The 19,601-nt window shown below is 36.8% G+C and overlaps 1 protein-coding gene across 1 annotated transcript in view; it reads left to right on the forward strand.

Annotated features, from left to right (window-relative positions):
* GK (glycerol kinase) overlaps positions 1–18,252 on the forward strand; it is a 37,886-nt gene extending 19,634 nt beyond the window's left edge. Inside the window, exons 14-21 of the mRNA XM_050914909.1 lie at positions 552–630; positions 2,507–2,603; positions 4,331–4,415; positions 7,810–7,930; positions 9,718–9,861; positions 10,849–10,929; positions 12,493–12,579; positions 15,752–18,252. Of these exons, the coding sequence (XP_050770866.1) occupies positions 552–630; positions 2,507–2,603; positions 4,331–4,415; positions 7,810–7,930; positions 9,718–9,861; positions 10,849–10,929; positions 12,493–12,579; positions 15,752–15,765 (708 nt within the window). The 3' untranslated portion in view covers positions 15,766–18,252. The remainder of the gene's footprint in view (positions 1–551; positions 631–2,506; positions 2,604–4,330; positions 4,416–7,809; positions 7,931–9,717; positions 9,862–10,848; positions 10,930–12,492; positions 12,580–15,751) is intronic.
* The last annotated feature ends 1,349 nt before the right edge of the window (positions 18,253–19,601 follow it).

Raw genomic sequence — 19,601 nt, forward strand, 5'->3', positions numbered from 1 at the left:
GGAGTGAGATGGGAGCCATGCCATTCATCTATGATATGATGGAGCCATTCAGGGCCATTTGCTGAGGCAACAGAGCAATTTTGCTGGCAAATGCAAGTGCCTAAATTTTCTGTCTGTCTGGGCATTTGTATTTAGACTCTAGACATAATCACTCTTGGTTTTTTAAATCAAAGCATAAAAATCTTAATTCGTCAGAAAAAGAAGGCTGAGGCTACTGGACCTCATAACTGTATATTCAGGAGAAGACCTAAATTAGAGAGACAAGAAGACTGCTTAGGAAATGTCATGGTAACTCCCCGCCATGGAAAAAGTCATGCAATATGCACCTTTTCTACATGGAGCCTGTGTAACAGGCTGCCATTTTTACACGGCAGTCTCCAGCTGCCAAAAAACTTGTGGCTTGGTTGTGAGCATTCTTGGGAGTGCTTTAAGCTGTGACTGTAAGCCTGCAGCTGGAGGCCGCAGCTACCCCTCCTCTCCAGTCTTGTAAAAAGGAACACAAAGCTACCAGTTGTTGTATCCTAATGTTGTAGTGATTTTGTTTCCTTCAGGGATCTGTTGCAATAGCCGGTGCTGTTGTTCGTTGGCTGAGGGACAATCTAGGTATCGTTAAGACTTCACAGGAAGTTGGTGAGTATTCACAGTTTGGAGCTGTTCAGTTTTTTAAGTTTTCTTTTCCAATGTCTTGATGTCTCTAATGTTGAACGAAAGCTCAAGGTTTTCAAGTAAAGAAAAGCTGGAAGATGCGTATATTTTGCTGTGTTTGAACAATTTGTTTTGCATCCATTAAATCACTGTTTATTGGTATATGTATTTCATACAGCATATCAATACAGTCTTTGAAACCCTTCATCAGCTTTGTTCTGCTGCAATCTGTACTTTTTAGTAGTTTCCCAGCAAGCAGATACTCAGGAAGATACTATACTTACAGTGCATTTCTGGGTTTCATACAATATTGAATTTTCCAGAGCCAAGAGTATTTAAGTCTCTATTACAGAAGCCAGAGCATATTTGATCCTAAACCTACATATTCATTCCTGTCATAAACATGAGAACCTGAGGCCCTACATATGCAACGATTTATGTAGAAGGCTTCATATCCATTGAGTTAGGGACCTCAGTTTGCAAAGCTGCCTCTTAAAGGAATTGTGGAGGATGGTAATCTGTTTTGGCTAAGAATACAGTAATCCTTTAGCATTTGGGTAGCTGATGTTTTCTGCTTGAGCTGAACTGAAACAAGCTGGTGTGTGACATTATAAAAACTAGGAATATCACTTTGAAAAAGGAGAAAATGAAAGAAGCATGCAAGTATAACAGTTTGAAAGTGACTGATTTAATGAGATTTAGGATTAAAAAGCAATTCATTACATATTTTTAATAATTTGATATCTTATTCAAAGGTGGAAAAATGTAGAATTCAAATTTTACGTGAAACTTCAAAGATTAAGCAAAAAAAAATGTCAGTCTGTTTTTCTGTAAGAAATCTTCGCAGATCATACAGAAGAATATAAACTACTGTCACGTGAATTAGCCAGCTGTTGAAACACTACGGTACCTCTTGGCTTCACAAGTTTGACTAGACCTTTGGAAGATTTGAGTTTCAAGAACTTTAATCTTATCAGTGTTGTTAAAGTCATGTGGGACTTCATCATCTCTTCCTGTTTCCCTGAACATGTCCTTCCTTCTCCCTTCACTTCTTTTTTAAGTGGAGTCTGTATGAAAGTACCATTTTAAAAAGACTTTTTGAATAAGTTTTCCTACTTCTTTTCTCTATTGCTATACTCCTCTGATCAATGCAAACACAAGAAATTTACAAAAGCAGAAAAAAAATACTTTCTTGTTATAGGAAGGAGCTGCACATTAGCATTACTTCCTTTGCAGTTCTAGATGTTTTAACACAATTTTAAAAATTGCAAGTATTTTAATACTGGGGAGTTCAGATATCCAAAGTTATTACGCAGATATTAAGAAACTTCAGATTTCCTTGTAGCTGGCCTTGTGATTATATATGTAAGCTGAGAATTTAGAACTCTAAATCCATTTGAAATTAATGGGAATTTAGTTCTTTACTCCCTTTGGTCTTGATCCAGTTTCATTTGCTTGCCTTGACTTAAATGCAAGTAAAGCGGGACCTTTTGGACTGCTTTGAAGGTTGCATTCTTTACCCACAGGATACCCTTTGAAAACCTCACAGAATCTAGGACAGAATATTGAGTACAGAATTTTGGGTTTCGGTTTTGATTTTTCATTTTACATTTTACATTTCCCACAACTCCCTATGCCCCATCTTCCATTCATATTGTTGCAAATGGACAACTAGTTAATGGGGAGCAGAGTGCCAGAGTTAGTTGTATTTTCTAATTGTATTTGGCTTGATTATTTTTGTAGCTACCTAACATATTCTGAATATTTTCCCTATTTAAATAATAACACCTTTAAGTGTCATGTTTAAGTGTTGGTACAGTTGTGAAAAGCTAAGTGAAGACTGTTTGTGTGTGTGCATTAGAAAAACTCGCTGCAGAAGTTGGGACTTCTTATGGCTGCTACTTTGTGCCAGCATTTTCAGGACTGTATGCACCATACTGGGAACCCAGTGCAAGGGGGTAAGGATCTGACTAAACACTGCATTTGCAGGGAGATTTAATGGTTTTACAAATACTGTCACTAGTCCTTCCAGGTACGTGAAATTGTTCTTTTTGTTCCTTTGATGTATCTGGGTACATCATTCTCTGTGGTATCTTCAAGCAACTACTGTGTTTCTCTTTGTATTTAATCTGTTCAAAACAGCAACTGCAACTGGGAGAAAAAGAAGGATTAGCTAGCTCAGCTACTCACCCTCCTCTGCCCGCCCCCTCCAAAAAAAAGAGGGCAGGGAAAACATTTGGGCTGGGTTGTGCATTTCAGAAGACAAGTACAAGATAGTTCTATCATTCTTGCCACTAACAGGGCCAGCTTTTTTTCTTCACACATTTCTGGTTCTGAAAGGATTTTCATCTGACTAAAGAGAAAGAGGAGGTCTGCATGCCTGTGAGCTGTCAGGCAACAAAAGTAGAAAGTGAAGAATTTAGTGCTGATTAGGTTTTTTGAGCTCAATTTCCTATGACTGCTGCATTCACTGTCTCAAATGATACAGGCTACTTAATTCCTCCCCACTTCTCCCTCTCCTTCCCCTTATGTCCAGCTTTCTTTCCAGTCTATTGAACACTCTTTTCTCCTCTCCTGACAGTCCCTTTCCTGGTTGTTAAGACTTAACTAGCTGGTACTAGTTAGAACTACTAGTTCAAACAATAACCTTGTATTTGTCTTTTCTGCTATTGTGAGCTTGCCTGCTGTTGCTGGAATCGCAACATGCCATGGGAGTCACAGAAGCATAACAGATTTAAATATAGATTAACTTTCCTAAATTGAGAAAAGAAATCTTAAAGAATATCTAGTTCCCAAGGTTTCAAGTAGTAGCATCTTTAGAATTTAGATGCTTTTTGTACGTAAGGAAGAAAAAAATCTTTGAGTTAGATGTTTTTACAGTTTTTCAGATCACAGTGCTTAACTTTTTAACTGTTAAAAAAGTTAAAAAAACTGTAAAAAAATGTTAAAAAAGTTAAACCATTAAAAATCTTTGGAATGGCAACAACTAAAAATGTCCTTTAATATCTCTGAACTTGCATGTGTCCAGCACTAAACATAGCAGCATTTCTGTGTAGTATGCTACTATTCCTCAGATGTTGAAATAGAATAAAAGGATGATTATTTGCTCTGCAGTTCAGAGTACATTGACAGAATTCAGTTTACTCATGGTTAGATGTAGCATAATTTCCATATTCAAAAATCTCTTTGAAGGTGCAGAAGCAACTAATGATCAGAATAGATCTGAAAACAATTTTAAGCATTTAGAGCACAGCACTGACCCAGCTGGGCTTTTCCTTAAGAACTGAAAGCACTAGAGAATTTATTAAGATTTTAGTGATAGGTGATTTTATTTTTTAAAGAAAAATCAGCCTTAATCATACGTTTCCTTTTCTTAAAGGAAGACTAGAATTTGTGTGTGTGTTTGTGTGTGTATGGGTGAATATGCACCCATCTGCATGCAGATTGGCAGTAAAATTTTAATTTATGGCAATTGTATTGATTGGACACTGAAAGCATGTTTGTCAGGAAAACAGGGATGAGAGAGTATAGATTAAAGAGAAATGAGCTTTTTAATATTAAAAAGCAGTCCTCATACAATGGAACTGAATGAGCTTTGAATTAGAAGGCCTAGGTCTGAAGTAACAGTGTATGTCTGGTAAAGAAGTATGTCCTAACTCTTTGGTTTTTTTTTTCTCTTCAACAGTATTATCTGTGGCCTTACTCAGTTTACAAATAAAAACCACATCGCCTTTGCTGCACTAGAAGCGGTCTGCTTTCAAACACGAGAGGTAAAGGCAAACTAGGTCCTAAATTCATTGTAAATTAGTATGATAACAGGGACTGTAGCTTTTCAGGAAGAGAGAGGATTGAAAAGATTTAGTGAAGATTAATCATATGCTTTATGTTGTACTTGGACGCTATTCTTCTCTTTACATGGTGCTAATGTTGAAAAATTGTTCCTGTGGGCTTAGCTACAATGATGTGGTTGAGTGGTACATTATTTTGGGGTGGCAATGCTGCTTTTTATCAGTATTTAAAATAAGGTGAACATATTTTGTGAATATTTTCAGAGGCAGAACATAGAAACATTAAAATGACAAGGCCCGTGCCACAACTAAGAAGTTGCATAAGTGTAGGAGACTACATTTTATATTGTCTGCTGTGACGGAGATGGCTTATGTCGCTTCCAGTACACAAGAACAAAAATGAGTTAAGACAAGACAGCAGCAAACATACCACGGGAAATCTGGGTTCACTTTCTGCCCCTTACATCTTGTATTGCCTTAGCTGGCTTTCTGCAAGAGCAAACGTAAATTCTCACAGAAGAAGTGAATCCTCCAACCAAATCAAAGGGATTGATATCAGTATGTTCTGAGCATTAGAACCTCTATATCACCATCTACTATCAATTTATGCTCCCTGTGTTCCATACAAATACAGGAGAAAATGAAATCCCTAGACCCCAAAGGGTAGCAGTCAAACCTTAATTTGATTGCATGTTTTTAAACCACTGTTATTTAAACATATTGAGTTTTAAAATAACACCCAGCTAAAATTGTGTGAGAGGAGGAAAACAGCTTGCTGTTTCTGTAGTGACATAGAATAGAGTAAAAAGTACTCATGTGGAAAAAGCCAGAAATTTCACCCAGACATCTGCTTTTGAAGCTGTGCTAACAGCCTCTGAATCCTCAGAAAGTTGTGAAGGAGCTTGGAAGTAGTATATATCTCTAATTTTGGTACTAGAAGTCAGGGTAAAGTTACAGGGAACTGAACTGATAGTCTAGTTTGTTGTCTGCTCCTCTCTTTCCTTGTCCCTCCTCCCATCCGTTCCCTCTCATGTGACAGCTCAATGAACTTTCCAGCAGAAAATTATCCCTCTTTTTGCTGGGCTATTTTTCTGCTGGATTAATGACCTCAGCTGCCTCGCAGAGGAGCATAGCAAATGACAGAATGAGAGACAGGGCATGTGGCTGGGAGTAGGACGGAGGGGAACAAAGTTCTCAGACTGAGTGAGGGTGAGGTTGACTGTTTGAACAGAAGTAATACTTCCTCATAGTTTAGTCAATGTGCTTTTATCACAATGACAGGAGTGCCTGATCAGGTCTCTGGACATGCTTAAATTAACAGATTAAGTCCTAGTGACACAGAGAAAATATATGTACATTTTTTGAAGATACATTGTTAGTTCTGTCTTGTCAGAAACAAAGTTCTTTTGTTTTAATTCCAGTTAAAATGGAAGTCTTTTGTGTCCTTCAGGAAAACCCTCAAATTTCATGTTCATTGGGGTTTCTGCTTGTTTTATTGTGCCATCCAATCCTTCTAAGTCTCTATTCCTTGTTATCTAAAAAGCTCCTTCCTTGAGCAGACAGATGACACTTGTTACATTTTTTCTTCCAGATGGCATTATGGAAAAATAAGCAATTTTTCAGTTCTAAGAGCTGTACAATGCTGTCATTAGACAAAATTTGGATACCTTGCTCTTCATCCAACCTCAGTACAATAGAGATAGCAGCAGCATGATCATGATTTGTTTTGTTCCTTCATCCCTTCCTGATTTCTAGCATTCTTTTCAATTTTTTAATCTCTACTCAGTGCATAGTGTGATCCAACATGCTCTTGCACAATGGTAAACAAAGCCAGAGCCTCCAACAGTGTGTGTATGTAAAGCTGAGATTATGAGGCACTGCTGAAGTACTGAATAGTAAAAAAGGGAGGTGAAATCAGCATGGACAAACGTAAAATGATACATGTGAAGGAAATAAGTGGTGGGGAGCAGTACTAGCTTAGTACTGCCAGCAAACTTTGCTGCTGTGCTATGAATCCTCTTTTCCAGGTTATTTCTAATGTATTGAACAGTGCAGGCCCATGGACAGATGCTGCCACAATGAAAACTGGCCTTTTAATCTTACCTTCTAATTTTTAACCATTATTTATCCTGTGGCAGTTCTTTTAGTTCCTTCAAAGATTTTCTGGTAAGGGACCTTGCTGACTTACTTTCTGGGAATGGGTAGAATCTACTGGACGACTCATCTCTATATAGTTTTTACTACCTTACAAACCTAGAATTTTTTTGTTCTTTTTTAAAAAACATGTTGACTTTTCCTAGTAAGGATTGTATAACTGGGTACTTTGTGAACTACAGAACGGCACAGAATGCATTATAATTTTGGTCTTTTTTGTGGTCTATATTGCTTTGACATTTAAACCTGAGAAAAGGACACCTTTTTTTATTCAAATAAATAGAAAAATTACAAAGAGAAGATCATTCTGCACTAGTTAATGCCTAACTTTGTCAACAAAAATCATGCACTAACCTTAAAAAATGTAAATGAGACATTTAATTGACTGCTTTTACAAAACTCTAGAAAACCCACTATTCTGCATTTAATAGGTGCTTGTAGGATAATGCCATGATGTTACTAGTAGCTAAGGTTTGAGGCAAATCTTACATTTTTAGGAAACCCTCTAAAAAGCATATTGATAGGTATCAGTGAATTAAATACTTCACTTAGTTAATTATCCCTTGCAAACACTTTAACACTTTTCATTTATTTTCAGCTATCCACTGTGTCCAAAAGAAGGAAACATAATTTTACAAAAAATTACACTAACAGTTTATTTTTGCAGTCTCTCTCGTGTAATGTAAAATTTTCAATTTTCAACAACTAATTGAAAATATTTCAAGAGGCTGCTCTTTCAAAACAGTTCAATGTTCAGCAGTTCCTATTGAAGTGTCTTCCAGATTGCCAGTTCAAACATTTTAATTTTTCAATTCTTTAATGCATCAAATTAGAGAAAGTATCTAGACAAACTGTAGTCAGCTAAAGGATTCCATTTAGTATTACTTCTTCCTTTGTTAGCTTAGATAAATGTTGTAGTTGTCATCACCTTTTCTTCAAAATTGTTCTTCTCAGACCGTATAAGCAACACATAGGCTAGGTATAGAGCATCAGAGGAGAAACATCTCCTGCACTAGGATTTCTGTAATAAATAGAATGCATTTGCTGTATATTAAACAAAACTGTATTGTCACTACCTCTGTTTTGCCCTCTTGATGTATAGGGGAGGGGAATTATCTGCTTAACACTCTTCAGCAAGTGCTGAATTATCAGTATTTTACACTCAGAGGGCATCATGGATTTCTCTGCAATTAAATCATAACATATATTACTCTTACTTAAGATTTTAGATGCCATAAACAAGGACTGTGGGATACCACTAAATCAGTTACAAGTAGACGGAGGAATGACCAATAACAAAGTCCTCATGCAACTCCAATCAGACATTCTCTGTATTCCAGTAGGTAAGATGAAATTACAACTCCTATTTTCTTTTGAAAGCTGAAAACAACATTGGTTTGTAACGGCTAATGAGGGCAAATTGGATGGCTTGCTTTGTTGTTGTTGCTGGTCTTTTGCTACTGCTTGAAAATGTTGGGGTTTTTTTCAGAAAAAGTTTCTAGATCTTGCATCCAGTTTTGAGATTCACTGACTTATTTTTTGTGTTGAAATATTACAGCACTATGATGGTATTGAACTTTAAAGTTGTCATATCAATTTCTAAACATCTAACAATTTTAAAATCAGTGAAATTAACGCTGTCCTGCAACATGTTGGCCCTGAGAATCTTGCTCAGAGATAAATCAGAACTTTGCACTTCCACTGCTTGTGTTTTACTCTTGCATTTCAGCAAATAGCAAATACCCTTTTTTCTGTTCCCTTTGCCTGCTCAAACCTTTGATTTCATTTACAATGGAGAAGACGACCCACAAAACACATTGTCTGTTCTGTTTCCTCCCACAGCAGCAACAAAGAAGGGAATAGAGGTTAGAACAAAATCGGGAATCTTGCAATCAGTTTTCTTGGCATGCATAATATGAAATGCAAACCCAAATGGGGTTGTTCCTCTCTCAGGCAAATGAAGGTTTGCAATACCGTTATTCTGATCCAACAGCAATGCAGCCATTTTAGAAATGATCATGTAACACTTCTTTCACAGAAGCCCCCTAGAATAATGAAAAAGGTTTTTTAGCTTTTGAAGGATGCGTTTCAATACACTAAAGCACTTTAAAGACCTCACTTGAAACCTGGAGCATTTCAGCATCAGTGAAAAGGGTGCATCTTTCTGAAGACATGTTTTAACACCTGTAGCAGATCCCAAGTTGCTGAGTATTGTAAGCTATACATTAGCATTCTTGAGGATGCAGTGTGTCACTGAGTAACATAAGGATATTATACATCTTCATCTATACTGAAGACTGATAATTTGCTGCATAAATGTAATAATCTTGCCTAACATGCAGCTTCTAGAAAATCATTTAGAAAAACATCGTGTGGTCTCTTATGCATAAATGTGAGACACTTCAGTGGAAAGTTTTTAACTCTAGAGATATTATAGCTTGCCTTTAATAATACATAATAGACAAGGCTCATACTATCAGTGGGGATGCATAGTTAGTAGACAAAAGGATATGGTCAATAAAATCAGATTTTAAAGGATGCTCTGCCTGAAGCAGAGAAGCAGGCAGTTCTAGAGTTAATGGAACAGATTTACCGTTGACATCTTGGGGGTGGGATGGTCTTCTATAGCGTCTGTGGAAGGCAAACAAGCTAGTAAGTCCAGGTGTGTAGCCTCTTTTAAGATGCCCTTTCTAAGTATAAATGCTTTTAATAATAACAAAATATCTAGAGCATGGGAACAAGACTGATAACTTAGCCAGTGATCACTGCTTTGAGGAAGGACGGAAAAGACAGAAAATAGTATATCATTAACAGGAGTACTCTAAGGAAACTGATGGTTGAGGTCAGCAGCCCTGCACGTGGTACGAAAATGGGCAATTGCGTGATTCAGTCTTGAAGAAAGCAGTGATCTGAGATATTTCAAAGACTTGGATGACTCATAGGTGAAGTTAGCCTCATAACCATATGAATGGCAATAAAATGAGGTTTGCAGTTGGTAAACTTAAAGGAAGCATATAGCAGTTGTAGAAAATATATATCATTCTAGATATGTATGTAAATCTTTAGTTCTGATGTCATCAAGGTGACTTTCATTAAAAATCATCATGGCTTTCTCTGTGATTTACTTCAGTAAAGCCATCAATGCCTGAAACAACAGCTCTAGGAGCTGCTATGGCAGCAGGAGCTGCAGAAGGAGTTGGAATTTGGAGTCTGAATCCCGGAGATTTGACAGCAGTGACATGTGAACGATTTGAACCACAGATCAACCCGGAGGGTAAAACCCTTTCATATTATCTAAGAAGTTGCAAACTTAATATTTTATGTCCAACAGATCAGGTTTTTTCTTTGTTGCAGTCTAACATACTGATATAAAAACAGCTATATATGAATGTACTTACAAATGTTGAAGATCAGCTTTGTAGTGTTTGGTTTAGAGAAAAGTGCATTTCACTTGCTGTTTTGTCCATTTATTGGCTAGTAAGATTGGAAAATGGTTAAAATGTAACTCCACAGGGGAATGTGTTGGTGTTCTTTTCTTTCTTCTTTTTGAAGGAAGCTTGGCACTGGGCATTGCAGTTAGTAGCTTTTGATTTATAGCAAGTAAAATCAAAGAAATCTTGAAAGGTTTTTACTGAGAAAGATGTGTCCTAAAGCTCCTATGCATTTGTGAGTTTTCACAGATGTAGAAGGACAGACTGACTGGTTTTGGGAGATTTTTCTTCTGGCTTTAAAAAGTCTACATTAATCATTGTTTTTTAGCTAACTATCTTTTTCATCAGTTCTTAAGTGCTTCTAGAGACGGAAAGCATATACTTGACATAATTAATCCATGTGCAAGACAAATGCATTTTTGTCTTTTCAGCTATTTCTTAATTTTGGTACAGAATTTTGTCTTACCGTTTTGATTATAATTACTGCTGTAATCCCTACTTCAAGACAGTATTCTCAACACTGAAGGGCTTCTACATGAATAACAATTGCTTCATTTTGTCCTACTTGTAAATCTTCTTATTGGTGAACATGCAGAAAATTGTTTTTAAGGTTTATTTCTCCTTACTGTGCATAACTGTGGGGTTTTGGGTTGTTTTGTTTGGGGTTTTTTTGTATTCAAAACAGCATTTTATAATACTTGCTCAGTGCAGACAAACTATACTGTGCAAAAGAGTGGAAAGCTGATATTGTAGTCTTTGCTTCTTAAATACTTCTAGTTGTATTCATATGCATTGAGAGGCTTTTCTGTTTGCTGATTTCTCAATTTCAGAAAGTGAATTTCGCTATGCCAGATGGAAGAAAGCTGTGATGAAATCTATGGGCTGGGAGACATCTGAAGCTCCTCCAAATGGTAAACCTGAAATTAATGCAGGTCAAGTATTATTAATTAGCCAGTTAGCCTAGGTAGCCTAGGTAGTTAATCATGAGTTTGGTGACCTTTTCTGTTCATACCATCTCTGGACTATTCCAATGATTTAAAAATTATTACTTAAAACCACCATGGAAACAAAGCAGGAAAATAGATAGATCTTCCTCTTGAAAGGAGGGCACAAGCAATATCTTGTCAGGCTCTAAAAACAGAGGACATGAAATCAAGACTAACTGCAGGTTTTGCAGAATGGCATTGGTTTACAAAAGAAAAAAATCTTACCTAGAAGAAGAGATATAGCACAATTCTAAGACAGTGCAGGGTTTTCATAAACTTTCTTATACTATAACCTCATGTTGCAAAGGAGAAGAGTTTCATCCTGTGATTTTTCTTGCTGTATCTTGCCTTTATTATTTGCTGTACAGGAAGGAGGAATTGATAGCCACATCAAAATCTGTTTGACCCACGAGTGCTAAGAGCAAGAAGTTATCATAAAGTGAAGAATTGCATAGACCTATTGTTCACACACAGAGAATACACAAACACTTTTGAGGGACCGAACAAGATCTTTCTTTTGAAGTAGAGGGCTTTTTCATCTATCAGGTTTGAATTAAATAAAACCTGCAGTCTTCTATGATCTATAATTTGAATTTATATTTCAGCACTATTTCAGAATAAGTTTTTAGTCCTGAATCATCCTACAACACATCATTTATAGGCTTTATCTTCATTTCATTTCCCTTTTGTTGGAAAAACTATTAGAATGAAAAGTATTAAGTAAAGAATCCTCAAAATGTGAACTCCCCCCACAATCCACAGCTGCAGCCCTCAAGCTGCCTGAAGTCTCTTACTTTATTCTTGAAAGCTAAAGCTAAAATTTTCCTTTTACCTTCCTATATGTTGGTTTAAGTTTTTTATTTAACACCATAGTTATACAAACAATTCTGTCAAGGCTATTTGGAAGGGAAGTAGGTAACTTAGCATGAGTAACAAGATTCACTTCAGTATTGCCCATTATGATTTAGTAGCCTTACATCTAAACTCTGTTATGTATCCTAAAATCCCAAGTGCTTGGTGCGTATCTTACTTATATATCTGTATTTCCTTTTGAAGGATAGAAAATTCTGCCTTGCAGAAAATAAAACTAGATCTTGTTCTTCAGCTCATGTGAAAAGGGCTATGTTTATCAAAACTTACCCTCAGTGATTATCTGGTTTAACACTGGGGGGGAAATGTTATTTTCCTTAGTTCTTGCTTTGAAACTTTGTCTTCTGCCTGCTAGGAGTATTTAAGATTGAAGAATACTAGAAATGGGCTCAACCTAGATAGTGCTAACAGTGGAATTTGGATTTGAACTAATATCTTGAGAGCCTGTTTTGAATTATTGTGGGGGTTATGCATAATCTTTTCTAGTTTTTCTGCGAATGTCACTACATTTGTTACATTTTGCTGTTCATATGTTTTTTAACACATATATTGCAATTTATATATATATTTCTCTTTTGATTTGCTTGACTGGAAACACCCTCCCCTGGATGACATCAGGTGACACTAGTATCTTCTGTAGTCTGCCTTTGGGTTTTTTTATTATGAGTAGCATGATAATGTTAATCGGAGCAAAGTACGTCTCAGGTTAGTTATTATTTGAACTAGATCACTTTAAAAGCTGTCTACACTAGTTTAAGTGTTGGGGTTTTTTGTATTCCATCTGTTTATTTTCAGCAAAAATGACTGATGCTTTTTGTTGTTCATGCACACGAGTGTTTGAGGGTGTGAATTAGACATATGGTACCTAAGGGAACCAAGTGAATGCCGTCTCGAATTCATCCTCACGTGCCATGAAATTCATAGTTGTTAGATGCACATGAAACCTTGAACTCTCCCCTCACTTTGTCTAGCTATGCAGACGGTACACAGTTTATAAAAGGCATATAGGTTGGAGCAGCCTAGCAGAGTTTTGCATTGCCTGTATTACAGTATGCACTGCAGTTAGAATAAGGTTCCATCCTTTATCCTGTATTTCTTGTCATAACGTTTAAAATTATTTTGAGGATCTTGTTTAAATAAAGTGAAGACTTTTCTTCTGTTCCTGAAACGCTTCATGCACCCCTTTCATTTTTCTGGTCCCCTTGGAACTATTGTATGGTTAGAAATCTTCATCTACTAAATCTATAGAATATTCTTTTAGTACTTTGCTCTTGATGGATAAGTGAATTCATTTTGTGTAAAGAGAAGAGACCCTAAAAGGCCTATCTGCAAAACTGGGGAAAAGGACTGTGTGCATATGCAATGAAGATGCATCTTCAACCTATTAATATATGTTTTATTTCAAAAGAAAGTTCTTAATATAGATGATGGTGTTAGTTACTTATACCAGAAGTAAGACATGTAATTAAGATATTCTTATGGCAAGAAAAAGAAGTTTATATGGTGATGTCATTTGTTCTTTGCTGTTGTGTTTCATAATTTCATTCCAAAGAAAATATTTTACAGTATAGCCATTGTTGCTGCTTAGTAAGCTTTTTGGGGGTGGTTGTTTAGTTTTCTTTCTTTGTTTTGGTTTTGGTGGGATGGGCGGGGGGTGTTAATTAAACAGACAGTTGAGGACTCTAGCGTGCTCCTGTGATGATGTATTCGTATTTTGTTTCTACTCATTCAGCCTGAATTAACTATTCAATTGTAATTTTCCTTGCATGGAAGAGACTGTCTGAGCTTGTAGGAGAACTAAAATCAAACTAAACAGATGCTAGGCAAAAATCAAACTGAACAAATGGATTGACATTGATTTACTAACTCTGGAATGTATCTGTGAATGAGAACAATCTTGATTATAAAGAATAAAATAAAACCAGCTGTGAAGAAGTGGGTAAATTTTTAACAAGCTGAACTAAGCAACTTGAATATTAATTCCAAGTCAGGTTCTTCACCGCATGGAGGACACCTAAAATAATATGAAGATCAATGTTGAGTGGGCAGATAAGCAACTTAAATTCTGGGTTTATTGCTTTTTAAAAACAACTAATCAGTAACCTGCATATAAATATCTAAACTTGCACTGCTGGAACTTATAAAAAAAGATTTTTTTTTTCCTCCCTTCCCTAAGCTTGTCAGTGCCTTTCTGACCCACAAGTGGAAAACATATTCATCTCAACTCACTCTGGCCTTCAGAATCTATTTTTGCCCTTGTTTTCAGATAACAGTAACTATTGATATAGTTACTGTTACTATATATATAGTTACTATATATACATAGTTACTATATATACCAATATAGTTACTTTATATACCAATATAGTGGTATATTATTTACATGGTAAGCTTGGGGATAGGAGAAGCTGCAAGAAATTTCCAGCTCTTACTTGTTTTAGAAATGATGATGTCTAAGAAGGAATAGCATCAGTGATGATATGTACAGGTTGTTGTTTTGCTCAGCTGTGTGTTAGGGTAGAACATGATATATAGAATTTGTGTTGCTGATTGGAGCAGGGCTGCTTCCCCCTTAGACATTTACTCTGGTAAATATCCTTTTGCTTTTAAAAGCCAGAACTAGCTGACCAGACTTTCCTTCTAATTCAGTACAGGAACTCCATTAATTAATTTGTTACATTTTATCTTTTAATGAAACACTGGAACTCCAACGCAGTCATCAGTATAGTAGGTTTGAGGATTGAATCTACTGAGCATTGAATTCATCCTTCATGTGCTGAAACAGCAGTAAGTCTTGCATGGCAACAGTGCTGTTGTTGAACACATCTCTGTCGGGCAGGGCCATGATTTTACAACTACTGAAATACGAAGGAAAAATCTGCTGTGGCAGAATAGAGAACACTAACGTGGCAAAAACCCATTTACAGAACTGCTAAACTAACTGCCTTTTCGTGCAGCATCTGATGACTGAATATGAAGAACAATACTGTATTTCATAATATCATTTCATAATTTCATCAAAATCAGGTCAATTACTTGTACCTTATTTTATGATCTTCATTCTTCTCTCCCATGGGAGAAAGGGCCAGTTTATTTCACTATTAAAGCAAGTTGTGTGTAGCGACTGGTGTCCTTATGCTAAGATTCTGTTAAGTTTTTTACGCTAGTTTTGGAAGTGGATGTCTGAGGGCTTTCAACAGCTGTTCTGTAGCTGTACTTTTTTGGGGGGTGGGAGTTAACTGAAAGTGATACTATATTTTATTAGATTCAAAATCAAAGAAATGCCTTTCCATGCTTAAATTGGCACTTCTCAAGTGAGGTATAAGTGGGGATTGGCTATATATGGGGACATCTGGGGTATAAAGTTCTTTGACTTTATTCTCACAGAATAAGGTGTCAGTGCTGATAGTAATACTATATTCTTCCTGCTTAAATACCCTTCGGGGTTTTTTTAAGATTCTGTTTTTCCTTTTTAGTTTCTTGTGTTGTGATAGTTACTGCCAAATTGCATACTAATTTACATATAGGGATCCCTATGCAGTTCTGCAAGTTAGTTGCAATAATATTTCCCAAATTTCTGAAAGCTGAGCTCATATTCAGAAAAAAATAAGCTTAGAGTACCTTCCTTCAATTCTTCTACTTGTTAAAAATTTACCCATCTTCATAGTGTGGTCTCTTCTCTCCTGCTATATGCACATCCCACACACTTAAGTGCTGGCTTATCTGGTGTCACAAGATACATCTAATTTATAATTGCATTAATTGAAAACAAAAGATGGTTATACTGAATTCCTCTTATAGCTCAGCTGTGTTATAGAGTGTTATTAATGTTTTAAAGTAAATTCATGTTACTAATGCACGTTCTTTCATATTTAAGGTACTGGTAAATGAGACTACTTAGTGGACTCTCTGGATGCAGCTGATTTTTTCGTTTCGTTTTGTTTTGTTGTCTGAAGAGATTCCACCACCAATGTGATTATACTACTTGTGTGACTAAATCCATTCATGAATCCATCTGTTGCCAGTCCCTGAGTAACCTCCCAGTGGTACAATGAAACTTAAGTCTTCAGCCCTTCATTACTCTACTCTCTTCCCCATCAGCTCCAACTGCACTGGAGGCCTTTGCGTGGACTATCATCTCACATCATCCTCTAAAATTTCACAAGCCCTAGCTTTGGTTGAGAAAGTTGGTATAACAAAACCCTGCAACTTCTGAGGTAATGATGTCAGATGTTCAGCTATCCTTTTCAGGGTTTTGTTACTTTGTACAACACACTGCAGAAAGTTAATGATGCACTATAGAACTTTGTAAACATCTTACAATTCTTCCAGCTGCTGTGAATTACCTTTCATATGTCTATGGTTGCCAAAGATGTTTTATTGTAGTGACCACTGGTCTGAAACACCTTCAATGGTACAAACGTTTTAAACACTAGCTATTATCAGTAGCACACATCGCCACTGGTTTGGCAATAAAGAGCTTGCTGATATGGTCCACAGAGTACCGTTGAAACGAACAATTACAAAGTTTAAAAGTTTGGTTTGGCTTCTGGCGTATGTAGTCAGTTTGCCCATTATAAATATTTAAGACACTGAGTCCTGTAGCTGTACCTTAACAGAGATAGGAGTAAGTAGATGTTTTGGTTAAGGCCATGTTTCATGTTCTTCTGCTTTTGTGTTAGTTTGGAAAGACAAGTTTGATACAGCATGCTAGTGACAGGACAGCTTTTGGTCCTCAGCAACTGATAACTCTTAAAACTACTCTGTACAATGCACTTTTCTTGACCAATACTGCATATATTCTGTCATCCTGCTTAAGGATATTTTAGTGACTATTTGTTAAACTTTTGAAAGTTGAAGCTAACTTAGTTTTCCTTAAAGAGGGTCCACTCCAAATTAAATATCAGTGCTTTAGTTCTTGATCTCATCTAGTATATCTCAGGGACCAAAATCTCCCTTTCAGTTTCCATGTCCATAGTTTCAACAGCAAGTTGTTGCAAAATATGCTGGGACAACCCAAAACCCTGGCTTGGAAGAGTAAGCACTTGGCACCTGAAACGGGCCACTGGAATTCACAGGCAGCGTGCGTGACAACTGAGTTGTGTCCACTTTGAAACTTTTTGTCCTCCACAGGTAAAGGAGTGAGGCAATAATCTTATCTTCAGCTTTCCTGCTTGTACCAACAGCATGACAAATGCCAGCCTTATAGGTTAGGTCAGAGAAGATGTGTTCTTGTGTAGTGTCGTTAGATCAGTATAGAATGATAGCGAGGTTAAATGTGGGAACAACATGGAAAATTTCAAAGATGTGTTTAAATGCACTAGGAGTTAAAGGGAGCGGTTTTTTGTGTGTGTTTGTTCTTAAAGAATTTTGTCTTTAAAAAAATAGTCTTTAACAAAGTTTGTTTTTCTTTGGTAAACTATGATTAGAGGCTTAGTTTTTAAAAAGATGTTAAATATGTGTATGTCTGAAGCAATGGATTGCACAGAAATTCAGGTCTGTACAATATATTTAATATCAAATGCATATTAATTGCCTTTTTATTATCAAGTGCAATGACCTTTGAAAATGTGACTTTTAATTAAGAAGTTAGAGAAGGAACATTTTTCGTCCTGTAGTTGCGTGTATAAATTCAACAGAGGGGATTTTTGTGCACAGGTGAAAATGTAACATCATTCAAATCCTGTATCTCCTATAAATACTCAAATGTGAGGTGTGACAACTAAAATTTCTGGGTTTTCCAGTTTGTATTGGAGAGGTGAAGAAAGAGTGAAAAATGAACATGAACCCATAGAAAAGTCTTTATACTCCTTAGCTTTACTCAGAGCTGTTGCTGATCCCACCTTACCCCAAGGAACAGGAGTAACAGCAGCCTTTGGAGCACACAGGGCAAGGGCAGCACACACCTCAAACACTGGACTTCTGAGTATGACTTCTTGCCAAGAACACTGAAGTACTGAACCTGGGAACGATTAATGTTGAAGTGTTGCCTTTGCCAACGATGTATGTGGCGAGGGGAAACGTAGCCCATACATAGTAAGTAGGAGGGGGATTTTTTGCTGCTTTTCTGACTTATCTTTTACTGGGAAACACAATTCCTATTACTTTTTCACTGAGTAAAAATCATTATTTTATTTTCAATTGCTGTTGCAAATATTTTTTAAGAAATTCACACCACTGTTAACTTTCTACCAACATAGTTGAAATATATTGTAAACTGCGTGTTGGGGCGGGAGGGGACAAACTGTTGAAAGTTAGCTTTTTGTGAAGCTGTGATTTGTTTTTTTCTATAAATTACCAGATTTATAAATTCTTATTTGAGAAATGTGTTAACTTGGTATTAAAATACCATAAATAAATTTATGTAAGCTGTCAGTTTATTCTTGCACGCTGTCTTTCAGACACATTTTCATTAATGTTTCTTACATGAGGCGTTAGTACACACTGACGCATATTAAACAACAGAGCACCCTCTTTAAGTATCACAGACCCATGCTTTAACTTGCTCGAATATACAGATCAAATACATGCAGTACTGCGTTCTGCTTTTCGGTGATATATTCAGTTTCAAGGACTGGATTAGAAATTACATTCCCTCAAGTCCCTCCGTATTCAGGAAAAAGCAGGAAAACACAAGTAAAACGACGAAGAGGAACACAGTCGTAATACAGGTTTGATCCGAAGGTCTCAAACAACATTGCTTGGTGGCGCCGACAGGCCAAACGGATTTTGCTCTTACACCGTGGTCTGGTAATTGCTACAGACTAAAAAGCCATTACAAGTTGGGGGATGAAATGTTCATGAAATAGAAAACATTGCTGGGGGCACTAGCCCGGAGCGTAAGGTATTTCTGTTATTTTAAGAAAGAAGCATGGGGGTATGTGTATATGTGGAGGGTATATGTATGGGGTGTGCCTGCCAGGTTCTTGTTTGTTCTGTCTCTGTGTAGCTCCCAATTGTATTCTACACACTAGTGCTGCATAATTATACCAAGAATATAGCCTTCATCCATAGTCTTTACAAAGTCTTTAGTCCCCTATATCAAAATCAGTTGTGTGAGTCAGAAACAACACCCCCCACCCCACCCCCAAAAAAGGGCATTTAAATATCACATCAGCACAGAAACCTTAGGTAACATGTTGTTACTCAATATCAGACTTCTCCCTCTGCTCGTGGGACTCGTGTCTGCCTTTCACACGGCAAAATTGCAGCCTCGCCTTTAGCTGCGCTGCACAAGAGCATACTCAAATTTCGTGATTCATCAAGCTGGAGTATTATGAGATGAGGACTTTATTAATGTAATTAGTACCAGAAATTTATATGTATAAAGAATTTTTGTTCAACAAAAGCTAATACAACGTCTAGTCTATTATTGGAACTCTATGCAAACAAGCTTCTTAATATCTGTATCAGCATCCAAGCCGTAATCTTTCCATCTAAAGAAGCTGGGATCTGTAGCTATTGGAATGGCGTCCCATTATGAGCTGTAGCACAGGCCCAGTATGATTTTTTTTTTTTCTTGTTATTATACTTGACTGGCATTTATGGAAGTAGTACTCATTAGTCCTGGAGGTAAGGGCAGGCAAATGAGTAGCAGCCCTTTAAAGCTCAGGAAAGACACAAGACCATTGCTGGAATGATATTCCTGCTGTCCAGAGGGACCTTGCCAGGCTGGAGAAATGGGCCGACAGGGACCTCATGGAGTTCAACAAAGGGAAGCGCCAAGT

The sequence above is a fragment of the Gymnogyps californianus genome, chromosome 1, assembly GCF_018139145.2.
Source record: "Gymnogyps californianus isolate 813 chromosome 1, ASM1813914v2, whole genome shotgun sequence".
Taxonomy (NCBI): Eukaryota; Metazoa; Chordata; class Aves; order Accipitriformes; family Cathartidae; genus Gymnogyps; species Gymnogyps californianus.